Genomic DNA, 17,899 nt, shown 5'->3' with positions numbered 1-17,899 from the left:
TTGCTCTGACCACTAGCGCCACGCCGCACTCAACTTTGTAAGTGCAGTATGCCGCGTTCCCCTCTCCATCTTTTGAAATAACATCAGTCTAAGTTTGGTCCCTGTCCAAGGAAGTTTTCTTTTTCTGCGGCGCTCCGCACCCTCGGTCGTTGGCCTAGTCCAAGGCCCCGCATTCCAGCCACCCCGTCAAGGCAACTACAACTCATGGAAATACAACAGTTATACTAAGCATGACAGAGGTTGTACTAACTTGTAATTTAGAGACATCAATAAATACATATGTTTTGTCATTTTCTTTTCTGACCGGAGCAGTATAAGCACAATAGGCATTCCTGGTATCAATTTATAGAAAAGACACTGCAATATAAATGCAGGTTTAAAAGAAAATCTGCACATCTCATGAATGTTTTTTAAATTTGTCTTGGCAGGAGCGACGATACACTTCAAATAACTTCATTATTTTTGTTTAATGTTGATGAAATTTGCACAGTAATGTATTTTGCCAGTTGATTAAAAAAAATTGTATTATTTCTAGCACTTTTATTTTTTATGATGTCCAAGACAGGATGTTTGTTTAGGCCTAATTAGATGTTTAGGCCTAACTTGCACAGTCATACATCACAGGGAATCAATTCTGAATGTTTATAGTGTGTCGTAAGTGACAAGTAATTATGTTAGGCTATTTTGAAGTGAAGTTATAGGTAGTCAGTCATGGTCATAAAAATTGTCCACCTTAGTAGCAGAAAAAGAAAGGGCAATTTGGAAAATTCCTCGAACATGTGTTACAACAAAACTTACTTCATGACACACTTATTCATCTTCACAGGAAAAAAATTATAATGATAGTCCACAAGTAGAACAAAAGATATTACTCCTCCACAATAGAAAGGATATCGAAACAGTTTCGAGAAATCAAAGAAAGACATTACAAGAATCTTTAGTGGGACAAAACTTATAAAATCATAGTACTTCGAAGTGGGTAAATGAGAAAACAGAAAAGGCAAGTTTTGGAGCAATTTCTGGCCTTCAAGTGGAGCATTCCCCCTTAAAAGGAGTTAAAAGCACACTAATGGCAAGTATTATTTTAACGTGAACTGTTAGAATATCATTCCAGAAACCCTGCAGCGCATGTCTTGTGGCAAGAAAACGTTTCGTTTCAGTGAAAGAAGCGCGTGAGGGGTCTGCATTCCTCTAGCGCAATTCAAATTGCTCACGATGAACAAGGTGTGAAATTGCATATGCCATCATCGTCCTTTACCCCCCTCCGTGAGCAAAATGGCGGCCAACAGCTGTCACTATGGATTTTTGCATAAAACGCGACAGCACGGCCAGAAACCATATCACAACCGAGTGCACCCAAAGACACCACATGGAGGCAGAATAATCTGCTGCTTGCAGAAATCTCGCTTGCCGCCCGGATGTCGCTCGGCGACCCGCCTGTTACCTAACAACATGACAGCAACAATTGTGCCCACTTGTATTTGAATTCGCTCTTAGCTAGTCGCTCAGCTCCGCGACAGCAAGAAATAGAAGGCAAAATAAGCCTTTGCTCATCTCATCTCACACTACAAAGCAGTAGAAAGCCTTCAGAGAATGCACATGTAATCTCAGAGGTCCTGGTGTCCCGAAAGTGTTTTGATTGCCAGCTATAATTTGGCTCCACAGCACTTCACGCTGGTGGCAAGGAATGCGTTTTTACTGGTGATGATGGCGCATGAAAACTACGTCGATACCCTCTGGTTAAAATGTTGGCCTCACCCTGAATAAAACTAAACCTACCAAAGCTAAAGAAACTAAAGCCCCTTGAGTAAAGCTAAAAGTAGTGACATTTGTTTATCTTGCAACCTGAACAAGAGAGCAAGGGCAGGCAAGGAGGTCTGAAGCTTATCCGTATCTCCCTCTTGGTGGAGCGGAGTAGCGTGGTTGCGTCACCACCATTTCCACAAAGACAAGCGCATGAGCGTCTGCACGCTGCAGGTGGACGCTCGTTACTTGACTTACGCCGGCGCCATCACAGTAGTTCTTGATTGTAGTGTGCGATCATGGTTATCGTGGATCCAACGAATGCAATAACCAAAAAGAACAACCTGAGAGGGCGAGTGGTGAGGAAAAGGCACGTGCGGTGAAAAGGAGAGGCCAGGAGAGGAGGGGCATTGCTAGCTTTAGTTTATTCAAGGGACTTAAGCACGAGAAGCGCCGAGCATCGCCCTAAGTGTGCAACACACAAGAATGCAGCGTAGAGCAATAAGGCACACAGGCAGCGCAATGGCACAGCTGGTGACGGTGAGGATCACTCGCTCGCCCGGCGCAAAATGCTTCATTTTCAGCAAGTGTCCTTACTAAGTCGCAATCTCGCTGAAATGCTTTGGACTTGCACGCTGACTTCCTTTAGGTGCAGCGCATGGCCTGGTCACGCCTGCTCAAAAGTCTTGATCGTATTACTCAAGGTCACGATTAATACACTGTGACCACACAGATACGTCACTGAAAGCCTGCCAAATGAGGGAAAAAAGAAAAGGCTTAGACTTCCAGCACGATCACTCGCTGCCACTGAGTGGAAAGCGAGTGCAAGCAACGCTGCTGGCACTGCCACGTTGCCTTTTCCCCGGTATTTAGAAGGTCGAGATTTCGAAATAGGTGGAGTCTGGCGCAAAATCTTCTCGAGACAAGGGGCGAAAAACACGTGGGTTTGACACTGTGGCAGGAAAAATGTTCAACTTGACCAATATTTTGAGATGTAAGAGTTGGAGTTAACGAGGGTTTGCTATAAATTAACAGTGAAATGCCCAGCGCTGATCAGTGGCAGATCACACTACCTGAGGCAGGACTTTGGCTGTGCGCCGGAGGTGTCGATCTCGAGGTATAGCCGATCCGAGACTTGCCGGATCAGCTTGGTGGGGCCGGACTCGGGCGGCAGAGAGGACTGCTGCGGCCCATCGCGATCCGCGCCCCGAAGCTCATCGGCCAACGAGCTCGGCTGCTGCTGCGTCAGCTTTGCCAGCGCTGCAGGTGTCAGGGAAGAGCAGGAAGAGGCTCGACAACTCCAAACTCTAGGGACATTAGAGAGCTTTAGTTTGTCTGCAAACTCCTTAGCATTTCTGGATTACCGGTTAACAAAGGCTTAAGCGTCAGCGGCCGCCGCGTCAGTGGCACGACCTTGTGGCGCAGGGCTCAACCAAACAAACACAGAGCTATCACAGTCGAACCCAGCTATATCGAACTCGCAAAAAAAAAATGCCTATCAGTTTGATATAGAGCATAATTCGATATAAGCCTGCTAAATAATTGGATGTCATAAAAGCATATACCATTTATAAAATCACTTTTTTGATGAAACTAGCTTAGTTTCGCATGAAACTGTCCTGCATTTTTTTTCTGTTTGGGCAATTTCGCTGACTGCGACGCACGCATTTCACATTGTCTAAGGAGTCGGAGCAGGTGAGGCCGCAACCTTCCCCATTCGCGCAGAGGCACCAGACTAGTGCACCAATCACTTCGGAAGATGTGGGCAAAGGACCGTCATTGCTTTCCTCATTGTGCCCACTTTCACTTACGATGTCGGCAATGTAGTCTTCGTTTTCGGGCTCTCCCGTGGTCGTGACACTATCATTTGCACTCAGATACAAGTCCACTGTTGATTCGTCAACAGCTTCCAGAAATTCTGACAGCTCGCTCCAAACTTCGGCGACACGGGCAACGGCTTCGTCGCATTCATTAGAATTTACAGTCATCACCAAGCACGCGGAAGCCAGCACAGCTGAAGCAATTTCGGATGAGCCACTTGTACACGGCCGGGCGCCACGGGCACCAGGTCGGCGAGTTTGGCCGCTTTAGCCCTAATCTCCCCCTTATTCTTCAAGATCATGATGAGAGTGCTCCTCTGAATCTTGCACGCTGCGGGGACATCAGACTTCTCACCGCATTTGACGCGATTTATGATTTGGAGCCTCACGATGAAATGTGAATTCTGCTGCTTCATCACGGCGACACTGCAGCAGAAGGCCCACAAGGCACACACAAAATGAACCAGAATAGCAGCGAGACAACTTGCACTTACGCCACCTTACACGACGAAGGCTCAAAAGCTTCTAATTGATTGGCTGTCTGAGCAAGCGCTGCGGGCGGGCCAGGATCGTTTTTTGCAAGGGGGTGTGGACGGATCGTCTGATCCAGCGCAGTCACGGTAGGGAGAGCTGTCGGACGTAGCTGCGCCGCCGGGTTTCCCTACCACCGCGAGGGAAAGCCAACTTCCGGGGGCACTTTTCCGCCGCTTGACTTTCTATATATCGGGAGTTGAGGCTATTTTGGTTCGACGTAAGCATAATTTTTGCTATATATACTCATTGCAACTATACCGTGTGCAGAAATTTTTTTATATATAGAGTAATTCGATGTAAACGGGTTCGATATAGTCGGGTTCGACTGTATTGCAGTGACTAAGTGTACTACACTTCACTGCTGGTGCAAATTTTCAGCAGTCACATAATCACAAGCACACACCCTTTCTTAAATGTGTTTTTTCAACAAGAACACTCATGGATGTAAGGCATTGTGGTTAGAAGACGCTACTAGCATTGCTGCTGACGTACAGCTCTTTGGTAACCCGGAAAGTCCTAAACAGTAAGAAGTTTGTGGACAAGCTTGAACTCTCTATGGAAAAACAGTTTCATGTGAGGGGAAAGCAGCATCTCCCTGAAACTAATGTGAAGCTAAACAAGAGTGGATTCCTCAGGAAAAAGAAGCTCTGCAGTTAAAAAGTCTCTCGGGACACTTTTTATCGATTTAGTTTGATCATGCTGCCTGGATGCCAATTCTTAAGATAGTGGGGGCGTGTGGCTTTGTGCACGGCACTGACGAACGACAAAGTTAATGGAAAGTAAACAGAATTACATTAACATGTAGGAAAACCTCTCGTGTATGCCTGTATCACAAAGTATTCCACCATCCTACTCCAATTTTGCAACAAGCCAGCAGCACCTCAGGTTACAGTCAGCCCCTCAAAGTTAACATCCCACCAAACAATCCAAAAGCTCGTGCAAATTCATTTTTCACCGCAATAAGCAATGAATGGAATAGCCTGCCTTTTTTCTGTATCGGTACTTCTCTTGTATTGTATATTCTGTATGAATCTTTTAGAAAATTCAGTCAGCTGCTCTGCCGACCCTTTATGTTTATGTTGCAACATTATTTTTATTTTTCAGTGAAATGCCTCGTGAAGGAATCACGTTCGTTTCTTGTTGTATTTTCAGTGCTTTTACTTTAAATATGTGTAATTTATTGCATTGCCACTCACCTCTGAAATGTACACATACATCTGGAGAGTAAGAATAAAAATAATCATTACACAATAGGGCTGGCTTCTGGTCCAGAGATCAAACGCAGCCTCCCTGCCATTCCAGGGCAGTTGCTGTAGCAACACGGAAAGCCAGGTAGCCAACCAGAAGCAAAGGAATATTGAATGCATTCACACGTTTTTGTGTTGTCAGTTCATGCATTCTTGTCCTGCTATCTGTTGGCCTCTTGGCTTGATCAGTCGGTACAGCAACTGCCCTGGAAAGGCAGTGTTGCCAGATTCCATCACAAGAATCGATTCTCTTTTTTCGTGAAGCTTGCCATGGGGCACAGATTACTTGATTATTAAATTAGAAGTGTGGTGCTGCTCCGTAAGTAGAAATGGCAGCAATGGCTCAGCATACTTATCATTTATGAGTGGAGGTGGAAGCAAACAAGCTCGTGTGGACATGCACTCCGTCGCCATCAGTACACTTGTGCTGCGAATCGCATGTGAATGTACCCAGGTGTGTGCTCTTTACAATAAACCATTTTAACGACCGGCTGTCATATGTGGGGCCACAAGGCAACTAGGCAGTTGAGTCAGGTTTCACTTTCCAAACCACGATTCTGTTAGAATCGGTCATCATCAATGCTCGCCTCTTGCATGCCACTCAGCTTTGCACTCCCTTCGTTCTCGGCCCTTCCACTGCGGCCGCTACATCGGTAACTGCCGACGCTACAGAAATGCAGTTAAGATTGGAAAGTGGCTTTCAGCTTTGAGAACATCCGAGCCCATTCCTACTCACGTACACGTAACACTGCAAGCACGAATTAAATGCATTCGGCTAGTTCAATGGAGACAATGTGGACCTGCAAATCGCACAGGGATGAGCCTCGCACGCCGCTGCCACGATGGTCTTTCCACGAAGTGCAGGTGTCATATGCAGTGTTTTTGTTAAATCCTAACTGTAATGCAACCTTCTGTCCAAGTGAGGGTTGGAATCAGATTCGTTTTAGCCGCTCGCGGAACCCTAAAATGCCGCTATGGAAACCCCTGGTCTACAAGACAAGCAATCACGCCAGTGCAGACGTCCCCAGTTCAGCATCCCATGCGCAAAGCGAAGACATTCAGTGAAGAGTGTCATCCATGCTTTCTTCTGGAACACGTGTCGGACCGGGGGAGGCCTTTGGCATTCTTCAAGGAGCGTCGTTATCTGCCCTTGCCAATAACGAGCAAATGCAGTTTGTGAGAGGCCATTCACATGCACAGCGAACATGAGACGCGCACCCTGCTCATTGGCATATGTACTACCCCCCAGATTCAACGTCTTGCTTGACAAAATCTGCAAGAACAGTGGCAGGTTGAATAGTATTTCCAATGGTGGGAGAAGTGACCACCTGCTCATTACGAGAAGGGCACCAGCAGGAGTGTGGTGTAGCACAGCGTTGGATAGATCAAATGCGGCAGTGAGAAGGAGAGCTACACACGCATGCTACGGCGCTGTGTTTATCAATGAGATTCTGAGAGGATGTTACAACTGTTCGATATCAACAATAATTAGATACAGTAGAACACTGTTCATATGTTTAGGGATAAGGTGCGAGAAAAAGAACACACTAAGTGGGAAAACGTTCGATACGAAGTAACTAACAAATGTGGCAGGCTTAACTGTAGTTGAGATTTACGCAATGCAGAGCGTTGCACAAATCGTTGCTTTACGAGGCACGAGATGCTGATGCGCATCGAAGTGGTGGGGCTCTGGCGGCCTAGAAGTGTGCCGCCAACCGTTCAATGGCCCGTGTTCTGTCAAACGGGTAGGTGAAGAAGCTTCTCACGATAGGGTTGGCGGCGATAGCAGTGAATGTGGCGGGCGACGACTCCTGAGGTGATTTGCTGGTAACGAAATAAGGAACCCAGCGTACACCGGCATTTTCACGTGACAGGAGGACGAGTATTGCGTTGAAGCTGCTACCGTGGGAAGCTACTGTTCTCGATCGCGCATGCTTCACACAATTTCTTGTTTACACGGGATCTAGAAGCCAGAACTGTATCATAATACTGCAGTTTGGTGATTTACTGAATGTTGGTGCCAAAAGATCATTTTTGGCAGTAACATATGAACCGGTACAAAGAAGCGTAAGTGTATTGGGTCATTTCTTGTGTTCTCTATCACAAACTTTGGCACCAAGAAATCTTACGTAATGGGATCATATCAACAAGGTTCTACTGTATATCCGAGTTTGATATATCTAGAATCGCCTGAAGTACATGGCATCTTGGGGCCTAATGCTATTCCATAAATGCTTTCCTATGTGGCCAAATCAGCTGCTGCAGCTGTTGCATGTGCAGCTTTGTTGCCCAGTAGTGCATTTTGCTGCGTTTAACCCGCCACCACTATAACCCGCACACACCATCACAACAGCCCGGAAACAAAATATCTGTGCATATAATCCACGGAAATAACTGCATAGTACAACGCTCAGACATTCGCAACAACAATTTCCATTTGGGAATGCTCAACTCGTCTATGTCGTACCTTCGACCAGTGGCACTGTTCACACCCCCCCACCCCTTTTCGGCAATCTGACAAAGCTGGATTCATACAACAGATGTGGTCGTGGACGAATCAGTCACGTGACATGTGACGTGAACCAGATCACTTCGCAGCTAGCATTCACACGACAGGGGATAACAGCACACACGGAGCCACCCTCGCATGGGCAATGGAGCACGACCGAGCCGAATATCCCAACGGTGATTTGGGCTCTCTGCTGTATGTCAAAGCACTTTCGTGCGCACCAAGCGAGTGCCGCGGGAATGGCGCTTGCCGGCGCCACTTGCGCTGTTCGCCAGCTGCTAAATGCAAAATCGTGACTCGTAAAGAGGAGGAGACGGGGGTAACCACGAAGAAGGGGAGAAGGAAGCTTCAACACATTGGGGTGGGAAGAGGGTGGGGTTCTCTTGGAGATAAGTGAACTTAGAATGGCAAAGAACCTTGCCTCAAAATGTGGCGTCACAGCATTTCGCTGCCGTGAAGCCACACCTCAAGGCAAAATTCGCACATAACAGGCACCCCGACTTTAACATTGTTTTTTTTTTTGTTTTACTCTTTCGGTGCAGCTCCATATTGCTAGTTTTTCGTAAGAGAGCTACAGCCAAAAGGCATGCATGCAAACTTTGTGTGCGCCACTTTGAGACATGCCACTCACGTTTTCGGTTGGCTGGGATGGCTGGCAGTCTTCTCCGCCGGCGCTCCGTGTGCCCGCCGGCTGACAGCTCGTTCATCATCTGGCACCCCGGTCGGTAAAAGCAGAGGGAGCAAGAAGAGGAAATAGAAAAAAAAAGAAATACCAAGAAAGAACATCAACGCTCCATGGTGGGGCAAATGTCCTGCATAAGTTATGAGCACAGACGCTCGCAATTCTAACGCCTCCTTACGAGACAGACGTAAAAGAACAAATGAACCTTGCAAATACTTTTAAAAGAGCAGTGGCATAAGATTTCCTATTTATTGAAATATTTTTTTTTAACTTTATGCATCTTCACAAGCACAAAAGGTGCAGAGTAGACAAACGAATTGTGTATTTTGAATTCTTCAATGGGTTTTGCAAAGTTCGCAGTTTGTGAGCTCCATGCAAGAAGTCTCTACAGGAACATCAAAAAAGAGAACATCTACTATTTCACCTCAGCATACTTGGAAAAGTATGACTGTGTATGCGGAAGAAGAATGAAAGAAATGAATCCACTACATCACGGCATGCTGACGCCGTGAGCAAACGTGCAGCCATCAACCTTCCAACGCAGTTCGCTAAAGCACTTTACTCGTGTTAATCAAATTTGCAGCACACGTCAAATCAGAAGTGTTTCCAGATGTGGGTAATAAGTTCTAGGCACAATTACTTCTATCAGTAGTTTAGCTTGTGATGCACTACACTGATATGAATGATTGCACACAGTTCACCTCGAGGGGATATTTTTGTAGTTGTAGAAACTCTGCCACACACTTACTGCATGTAAAAGTGTGACATTTAGCAATTATAATGTTTGGGGAGTGCTTGTCAGAATATGCTAATTTGATACCAAAACTGGTCTCGAAACAGCGGACCTGTCAACATTATCATGACACAAACTGTAACAGAGTAGATGCTCAGGCTGATTGGTCAAACACTCTTTAATCCAGAGAAAAAAAGAAGCCTTCTTTTGCACAGAATTCGGAATGACAAAACGTGCGCTGCACTGCCGCCTTTTTTCCTTCCTCTTGAATTGTGTGCAAGATAAGGCTTTTTCATTATCATCATCTCACGATGCCACACGAAGTTTGCTGATGTAGCAATAAGGCTAGGTATAGTCACGCTGCCAGCGAAAAAAAAAAAACAAAACAAGAGTGCTCTGCAAGTTTCTCACTGCAGAAACATGTGGTGACCGCAGCACTGTATCATGTGACATCGTGATGCACCTATCTCCCGAGTACCGTAACGGAGATTGATTCAAAGCAACAAGTATTGTAACAAATTATTTAGGGAGCGCTGGCGCTTTTGACTGTGTTGGTTAGAGCTTAGGGGATATGGGTCTTCATTCGGTACAAAAAACTGACAAGTTAAAAACCTCACTTCGGTACTCCTCTGAAAAAGGTTTGGAATGCGACCCCATTAAAGACGTTACCACACCAAATATATTCAATAAAAAGAGATCCTTAATGCACATGCGGTAAACAGAATTAATGGCAGACCAATGCTGTCTCTGTCAGGTCTTCACAGTCCTCCCATAGTTTTTTTTGTCGTTCCGACAGTGCTCAAAGCTACAATGCAGTGCTGACGCGAAACGACTGTCGCAGTGTTCTACCAATCATACACAACAGGAAAGTACACACTGAAAGCAACAGCGGATTGTTAGTCTCTCTATATTTATCAAAACGTTGCCTTAGCTCTGTGCTTCACAGAAATTTCAAGTACTTTTAAGAGGTTGGTTATTTGTTAAGCACTTCCTTTAGTGTTGGCGTTGCACATGCTTGGCAGATATGTGCTCACTTCCACTCATATATGAAAGCAAGGTCCGCACTCAACACTTCAGACCTCCTTTTGTGTATAATTCATGCATATATAATATAATGTGTTACCTTAAAACACTACGTGTTATCTGCATTACACCGTACATCAACTGTACTTTATTTTAATTTTAAATTTCAAGTTTACATATTTTTTTAATCAACCATATCTTTAATTTTCCATATTTACTTGCATAACGATCGCACTCGCGTAATGATCACACCCCTGAATTTTGTCGTCAAAATTCGAGTTTTTTTCTTTCCTGTGTAATGATCGCACCCCAAACTTGCCGCAGTGATATGTCGTGTGCCAAGTCTAGCTAAAGATATTTGCGCTTACCATCTGTCGAATGCGACGCGAACAATTCTTCAAGACATACCAAGCGGTCTGCATGCACCAAACATTCTTAAGCAGATGCCCCATTTCATTCCTTTCATTACTTTCCACACTTCCATGAAAAAAAAAAGCTACGAGAAAGCTTGTCTTGGCTTTATTATTTGTAGGCTTTATAATGGTTGCGGTCAACAACAAAAAAAGGCGCCTTTCGACTCCTCTCGTCTGCACTCATGGGCATGCAACAAATCGTGAGCCGCAACGATAGTAGCCACGTTTACACTGATACGTTAGAAGTGTACCCTATTCATGAGCCGGCGCTTGTAACACAGCTAAGATATTCACCCACCCTTAGCGGAAATGTGCCGTACTAGGATAGTGGTGAAGACAAATGCCGCAGTTTCCACAGCATGCCCGCCATGTGTTCCTATGTCACTGGCAGCTAAGCGTGCCCATCTCTTTCTGTCCCCTCAAAGTGGACATGGCTACGTTATTGCTGCAAACTTGCCGATATTAACGACATTATTCATTACTGATATGGAAGAAGCTGTTTCAATGCATATAATGTACTCATGAGAAGAAAACAATCGCGTTCGGCATGTTCAGCTTGCTCCGCTGGCCACCATTTTTGTTTTAATGTCTCGTACTGTTACAACAGCAGCCACCTGTTTGATGACTTGTCATTCCGTAGCAAATGCAGGATGAAAAAGAAAATTTCTTTTCACGGAAAATTTCCCCTGCGTAATGATTGCACCCCTGCATTTGCGTCAATCTTTTTGACAAAGAAGTGTAATCATTATGCGAGTAAATACAGTATTTGTATAAATCTGCTAGCCTATTTCAGGCTATACGCAGGGGAGGGCACACAAATGAACACTTCATAGGAAAGAATTAAGAGCATTAAAAATCGCAGAACTGCACAAATAATTAGGAATTGAGAAGAAAAATACAGAAGTTTCGGCTAGAGGAAATGAAAAAGGAATGGCAACTACTAGCAAATGATATCCGAACAGTGAGCACATAAATAATTTAATACTTGGATAATGCAGTTTCATAACTACAATTTTAGGCAATCTGTGAAGGAGATCTGACATTGGGCCTTCCACAAGACTGGCTAGAAGTCTATACCATTCTCGGACCGTCTTTGGAAAAACAAATCTCTTGAATGCCTCAGTTTGGCAGGAAAAATCGCGAAATTTTTAAAGCTGATGCAATTGTGTAGATCGTCTGTTGACTAGCTCTATGTAACCGTTATTTATTTACACCTAGTTTATCGTGAAACAATGAATATTCTTCTGTTCTATCCAGAATGACAGCTACACTCATATGCACTCTAATCCACAGTGTCACCTTCCTGCCTCTTTAACATCTGATTCATGATTTCTGTTTCACTGCTCACTGCAATGCATATCATTTTACATTATACAGTCACACTTTGTTACAATGAAACAGGATATAACGAAGTACTTTTCGTGCCCTCTCGAACTTCATTAGAACAAAGTTTTAATGCATACGCAGAAAGTGCTGCAAAGCATCTTCAAAAAGGTCAAAGAGAGATATCTCTTACAGTATCTGAAATGCTTAAACAGAACACAGGGGTCCGCATGTCTGACCCCAAATTTGGAACTTGTGCTACAGACTGGACATGGTCAATTTTAATTCCCGACTTAGTCTACTTGTGGCATCGGGTACAGCCTCAAGCATTCCGGTGATTAACCTTCTTGTTCGTCGATACTTATCCTTTTCAGCCATCATTTCTGACCTAAACATAAAAATATGTTCTGTAGAAAGATGTCTACTCAGGTGTGAGAAAAAGAAACTGAAATTTAATGACATAGCAACAAACTTTGTTTCAATCATCATCATCATCAGCCTATATTATGTCCTCTGCAGGACGACGGCCTCGCCCTGCGATATCTAGTTAGCCCCGTCCCGTAGATGCAGACAACTCTACACTTAGCAGGGCAATGGCTGTAAGTTTACTTATCGTCTGCAAGCTAGCAGTTGTGATCACAAGACTAGGTGGTGCGACGAAATTAGGAAATTTGCTGATGCTAGTTGGAATAAGTTGGCGCAGGAGAGGGGTAATGGAGATCGCAAAGAGAGGCTTTCGTCTTGCAGTGGACATAAACAGGCTGATGATGATGATGATGATCACATGTTCCGGTGATGAAATGAGCAAATATGTGTTCATCAAGCCTGACCTATGCAGAAGAACCATAGTGAAGAAATTCAAAACAGTCACACTTGCTTTGGCTGTCTGCGTGTCGACAGCTAACTGTCATTTTCAGTCAGACACGAAAGCTTGTACGCTCATAGGGGTTGCTACGCAAAGGTTCCCAAACTACATAAACATCCCCAACTATGTAAAGATGCAAAGATGATTTATTGGTCACTGTACACAATTATGTACAAACTCCCTTGACCCCTTCTGAGCCACTCTAATATCCTGAATTCTGATTGAAATGGCCAAGTTCTCTTACTACAAAATACAAAAAAATGATGTAGACGATATATTAAGCATTTAGTTGCACAAATATCAGCGAGTTATTTTGCAAAACTGAAGCTTAGGCGCACTATGCAACCAAATTTGATGTACAGTCAATGAGAATACGAAAAGTCTTGTGAATGACTTGAGCTCGTTATTGGCCCTTTCTATCAGAACCATGTGGCTGAACCCAGTTCGTCCATGGATCAGACTAGCAAGGCATGTGAATGTCTCCACAGCACTCCCGATGAACAACCGAATACAGCTTGTTTGTAACTGTAGGATCGCTGCGTGACACTCACCGTACATGCGTGATTAACGGCGTCAACCAAGTCCCTGTCTGCGCCATCTGCCACAGGTGATGGCAGGCGGCGCTCCTGTTCGGGAGGCGAACAAGCCGCCTGCGTCTTGTTCATCTCGTCCGTTTGGGCAAAGTCCACATCATGGGCTATCCTGAGTGGCGACGGCCAGCAAGGAAAATACGTCAACTTTCCGGATTTCTCGACACGAAAAAAAAAAAAAGGGTCCAAGATGGGATGTGCCCATTCCTTATCACCAGCGCACACAGCGAGTGCTTCAGTGGTGACTTTTGAAGGAACACCAAAGTCAAACCACTAAGTCAGTTTAGACTCTATTTTCATTAATTTAGTAGTAAGAGGTTCATTACCAGAGGAGCAAAGGAAGCTGAAATTTTTCATTTTTGAATTTCGCACCGAAACTTCCAGCACTGGCACATCAATGTGATGTCACAGATTTCAAAGCATTTTCTCGTAGTTGGGCCACTGTGATGCGGTAACCTTTCTCTAAACTTGCCAAGTCCAGTATTGGTCGCTTTAGAGCACCATGTAGTCATCTTCGCAGACAAAGTTTTAACTGCGGTATTCATTTGAACATAGAGGTCAACCCTTTATCTTCTAAAATGTGGCTCAAAATAAGCTATTGACATATTTTTGTGACCAAAGAATCTGCCGATATGTATGAACAAAGCTAGCAAAGTAGCGAGCTCAACGAGCTCTCCTGTTGTGCCCCCTAACTTCACAACACCAAAAACTGCAACGCCAAGGAGAACATATTGAAAATTTACTGCTCTTTTTAACTGAACTGTGTATATGAGAGAGAAAAGGGAAATGAAAGTGGCTGAAAAGACAAGTTGCCAAAGGTGTAAGCCAAACTCACATCTTCTAAATTACTCCTGCAATGCTGGACCATTCAGCTACTGCGGCAGCCATCCACCCGTCTGCTATCTTGGGTGTTTGTTTATGTTTATTAATACAGTCCTGGAAGTTTTAGCCAGAGGCCTTCCCTGTCCTTTTGTTTGACCTGGTCGCACCTAACTAAGCACCGAACGACCTCAGTGTCTCTTATTTTGTCCCTCATTAAGTCTCTTTAAAGTTATAATCCACACTGCATCAAAGATAAAGAGAGATAACTCTGTACTCTGGGTTCCTCAAATGCCTGCAGTACTTTAAAATAAAACATGCATGTGGTATGTCTGTAACATGCAGGAACCAAAAAAATGAAAAATCAATGTTTGACGTGTGAAGGCAAGTATGCCACACTTTACTTGTATCCCTGTGCCCACCTCTGACAAGTGTGAAGGCAGGCGAGAAGAACCTCTGGTGGGTGTGTATTTGCCACACAGGTAGACAAATGTCACTGACGACAACATTGGTGGCTGTCTACAATGAGCCAAATCATGCGCTCTAGCGGCCAACAACACTGGTCTCATTTGGTTTCATGCCCCACACAATACTGAGGCTATGGGTGGAGGGCTCTCAATTTACTTCACCCACATGGGATCGTTCAATGTGCTTCAAAAAGCTCAGTAGGTGGGCATTTTTTACGTCTCCTCCCAAGTGGAATACCTAAGCCAGTGACAGAAAGAAAGTCAAGCCCGCGACTTCGTGCTCGGCTGCATAAGCAGCTATTTGTAAGTTTTTTTATTTATTTATCTAATATTCAGTAAATGGTGGGATGCCAAAATCACTCTAGCTCTCCGTGGATGACCACTGGCGTCTTACTCTATTTCGCTTAAACATTTTCTCATAGCATTAGCTAGCCCTCGTATGCAGCTGTGTTTATTTTTTTTTTTCTCGAGAATCCTTCGCGAGGTATTGGACGTGTAAAGCAAAACAAGATGTGCGCAGAAACTCAAGGTTAAAGTAAGAAAAAGAAACAAAAGAACGCAACCCTTACCATTACCAAGCAGCCGACTGTATCATCACCAGCAAAACGAAACTAAAACAAGAAAGAGAAAAACGAACGCAAAGAAAGCGGCGTTTCATTCGCGCTGCAAGCGTAAACACCGTGTAAGCAAAGCGAAACAAAACTGAGACCAAAAAACTTAGTACTCTGCCAAGAAAACGTAATAAATGCCAGTACTAAACAAACACAGCACAATTAAATGAAGGTTCGTGATTTGACGGCAGCAACAAAACGTTTACCACAGAAATAAAGCAATGTAAATGAGTAACGTCCGAAATTAACGCCGCCTGAAGTTGTTACTGCACCGGACGTGACCGAGACGGACAACAAAACCACTAAACCGTGAATGCCATCTGAAAAGCGCGAAACTAACACACACGGCTGTGGCTTCATAAGATTAACAATCAACTCGGCTTTCTTTGAGAACATTCCGGACGCATCTACCCTTTTTTGAGTCCCGTACAACGCCCAGGAGTACGGTTTCTCCGCATCATTGAAACGTAGAGGTGTCTTTTAGTAACGGTACCGAAAGGAACGATTCGCAATACATAGCGCCGTTTAGCGTATATCGCCCGTTCGCAACCGCTAGACAAAATGAAGGATATCATAGCAGTCAACGCATTCGAAATCAGCGAAAGCGCCCCGTTCCCTCCTAAAAAGCGGCTAACGTTCTCGACGTGTGATCCACGCCCGGTATTAGTTTACAAAGTCGCGGCCTTCAAAGGAGCTGATGCGAAAGCGGGCACCCTACCAAGGAAGCGGGCTGCGCAGGCATTGCGGAGAAGCACGGTAGGCTCCGCTTCAAGCCCTGAATGAGGTAAAGTCATTCACTCACCTGTAGCAATTAACGGGGGCCTTAATATGTTGAGGCATCTGGTCGAAAAATATCTTGAACGGCTCGAACTGTGGGTCAGCCATATTGCCCCTGACCACACAGAGAGAGACATCGGCGTTGGCAACAACGACGCCTCGATGGTCGCGGCTTCTGGTGATAAAACATGAGCCACTTTCGGTTTCGGTTTTTTAGACTAAAGCGCCAAATTTAACTTTCATGAATGTTGAGCGTCGCGAGTGCTTTCCAGAAGCTCAGAAAGAACCGAAATAACCCCTTTCGATGGCCTTTGCGAATACGGTAACTAAACGTGCTTTATACATTTATAGAGGCTCCTGTCTGGCTCTCTCACCTATGAATTCCTAATGAATTCGGCGTAAGCACAAAACATTTCTCTTGTCACACTTGCTGTGAAATCGAAAGTATGTAAGGTACACTCCTTAATTCGGAACTGCAAGTAGTACGGTGAGTTCATATACATTCAAAAGTTATAATTTTACAAGTTGGTCGTTATATAGTGCTCATTCCATTCAAAGAGAATAGACTGGACGGACCAGTCTTCAAACCTACATTTTACATCAGTGCTTACCTGGTTAGGGTTGCTTTAACTCTAGCAATACCAACCTAGTTCTTTTGACCAAAAGCTTAACTTCCCTCATTACAGCGTCAGGGGCCGTGTGAATTAATGGAGGCCGAATCGAACAGGCCGCCATTGGAATTTGAACCTTCCAACGTTTAACGTTAGAACGTCATCTAGTGAGGCAAGTCTAGCAGTGTTATCGGAGGAATTAGAGGGTAGTAAATGGGATATAATAGGGCTCAGTGAGGGTAGGAGAAGAAAAGAAGCATATACAGTGCTAAAAAGCGGACACGTCCTGTGCTACCCGAGCTTACCGGGGAGACGAGAACTAGGAGTCGGATTCCTGATTAATAAGGATATAGCTGGTAACATACAGGAATTCTATAGCATTAACGAGAGGGTGGCAGGTCTTGTTGTGAAAATTAATAAGAGGTACAAATTGAAGGTAGTACAGGTCTACGCCCTTACATCCAGTCATGATGACCAGGAAGTCGAAAGCTTTTATGAAGACGTGGAATCGGTGATGGGTAAAGTCAAAACAAAATACACAGTACTGATGGGCGACTTCAATGCCAAGGTAGGCAAGAAGCAGGCTGGAGACAAGTCAGTGGGGGAATGTGGCATATGCTCTAGGAATAACAGGGGAGAGTTATTAGTAGAATTTGCAGAACAGAATAATATGCGGATAATGAATACCTTCTTCCGAAAGCGGGTTAGCCGAAAGTGGACGTGGAGGAGCCCGAACGGCGAGACTAGAAATGAAATAGACTTCATACTCTGCGCTAACCATGGCATCATACAAGATGTGGACGTGCTCGGCAAGGTGCGCTGCAGTGACCATAGGATGGTAAGAACTCGAACTAGCCTAGACTTGAGGAGGGAACGCCAATGTATGAAAGCCTCTAACCCTACAGCTGGAATAGAACTGGCAGAACTTTCTAAGTTAACCAGCAAGCGTAAGACAGCTGACATAAGGAACTATAATATGGAGAGAATTGAACATGCTCTCAGGAACGGAGGAAGCCTAAAAGCAGTGAAGAAGAAACTAGGAATAGGCAAAAATCAGATGTATGCGTTAAGAGACAAAGCCGGCAATATCGTTAGTAATATGGATAAGATAGTTCATGTGGCTGAGGAGTTC

The 17,899-nt window shown here is 44.5% G+C and overlaps 1 protein-coding gene across 4 annotated transcripts in view; it reads right to left on the bottom strand.

The window, feature by feature from the left end:
• Positions 1-16,282, bottom strand: part of Aplip1 (JNK-interacting protein Aplip1) — a 68,595-nt gene extending 52,313 nt beyond the window's left edge. For 3 of the 4 annotated variants that reach the window (XM_055062444.1, XM_055062442.2, XM_055062443.2), the window contains exons 1-4: positions 16,182-16,282; positions 13,444-13,594; positions 8,485-8,563; positions 2,817-3,003 (exon numbers count right to left, since the gene is read on the bottom strand). In XM_055062444.1, the coding sequence (XP_054918419.1) occupies positions 2,817-3,003; positions 8,485-8,563; positions 13,444-13,594; positions 16,182-16,264 (500 nt within the window). In that variant the 5' untranslated portion in view covers positions 16,265-16,282. Of the gene's footprint in view, positions 1-2,816; positions 3,004-8,484; positions 8,564-13,443; positions 13,595-15,337; positions 15,380-16,181 lie in introns of all 4 variants that reach the window. The other variant, XM_055062445.2, reaches the window with a different exon arrangement.
• Between the last annotated feature and the right edge of the window lie 1,617 nt (positions 16,283-17,899).

Source organism: Dermacentor andersoni, chromosome 10, assembly GCF_023375885.2.
Source record: "Dermacentor andersoni chromosome 10, qqDerAnde1_hic_scaffold, whole genome shotgun sequence".
In the NCBI taxonomy this organism is placed as follows: domain Eukaryota; kingdom Metazoa; phylum Arthropoda; class Arachnida; order Ixodida; family Ixodidae; genus Dermacentor; species Dermacentor andersoni.
The sequence above is the reverse complement of the archived record's forward strand: the minus strand, read 5'-3'. Positions and strand labels throughout refer to the sequence as shown.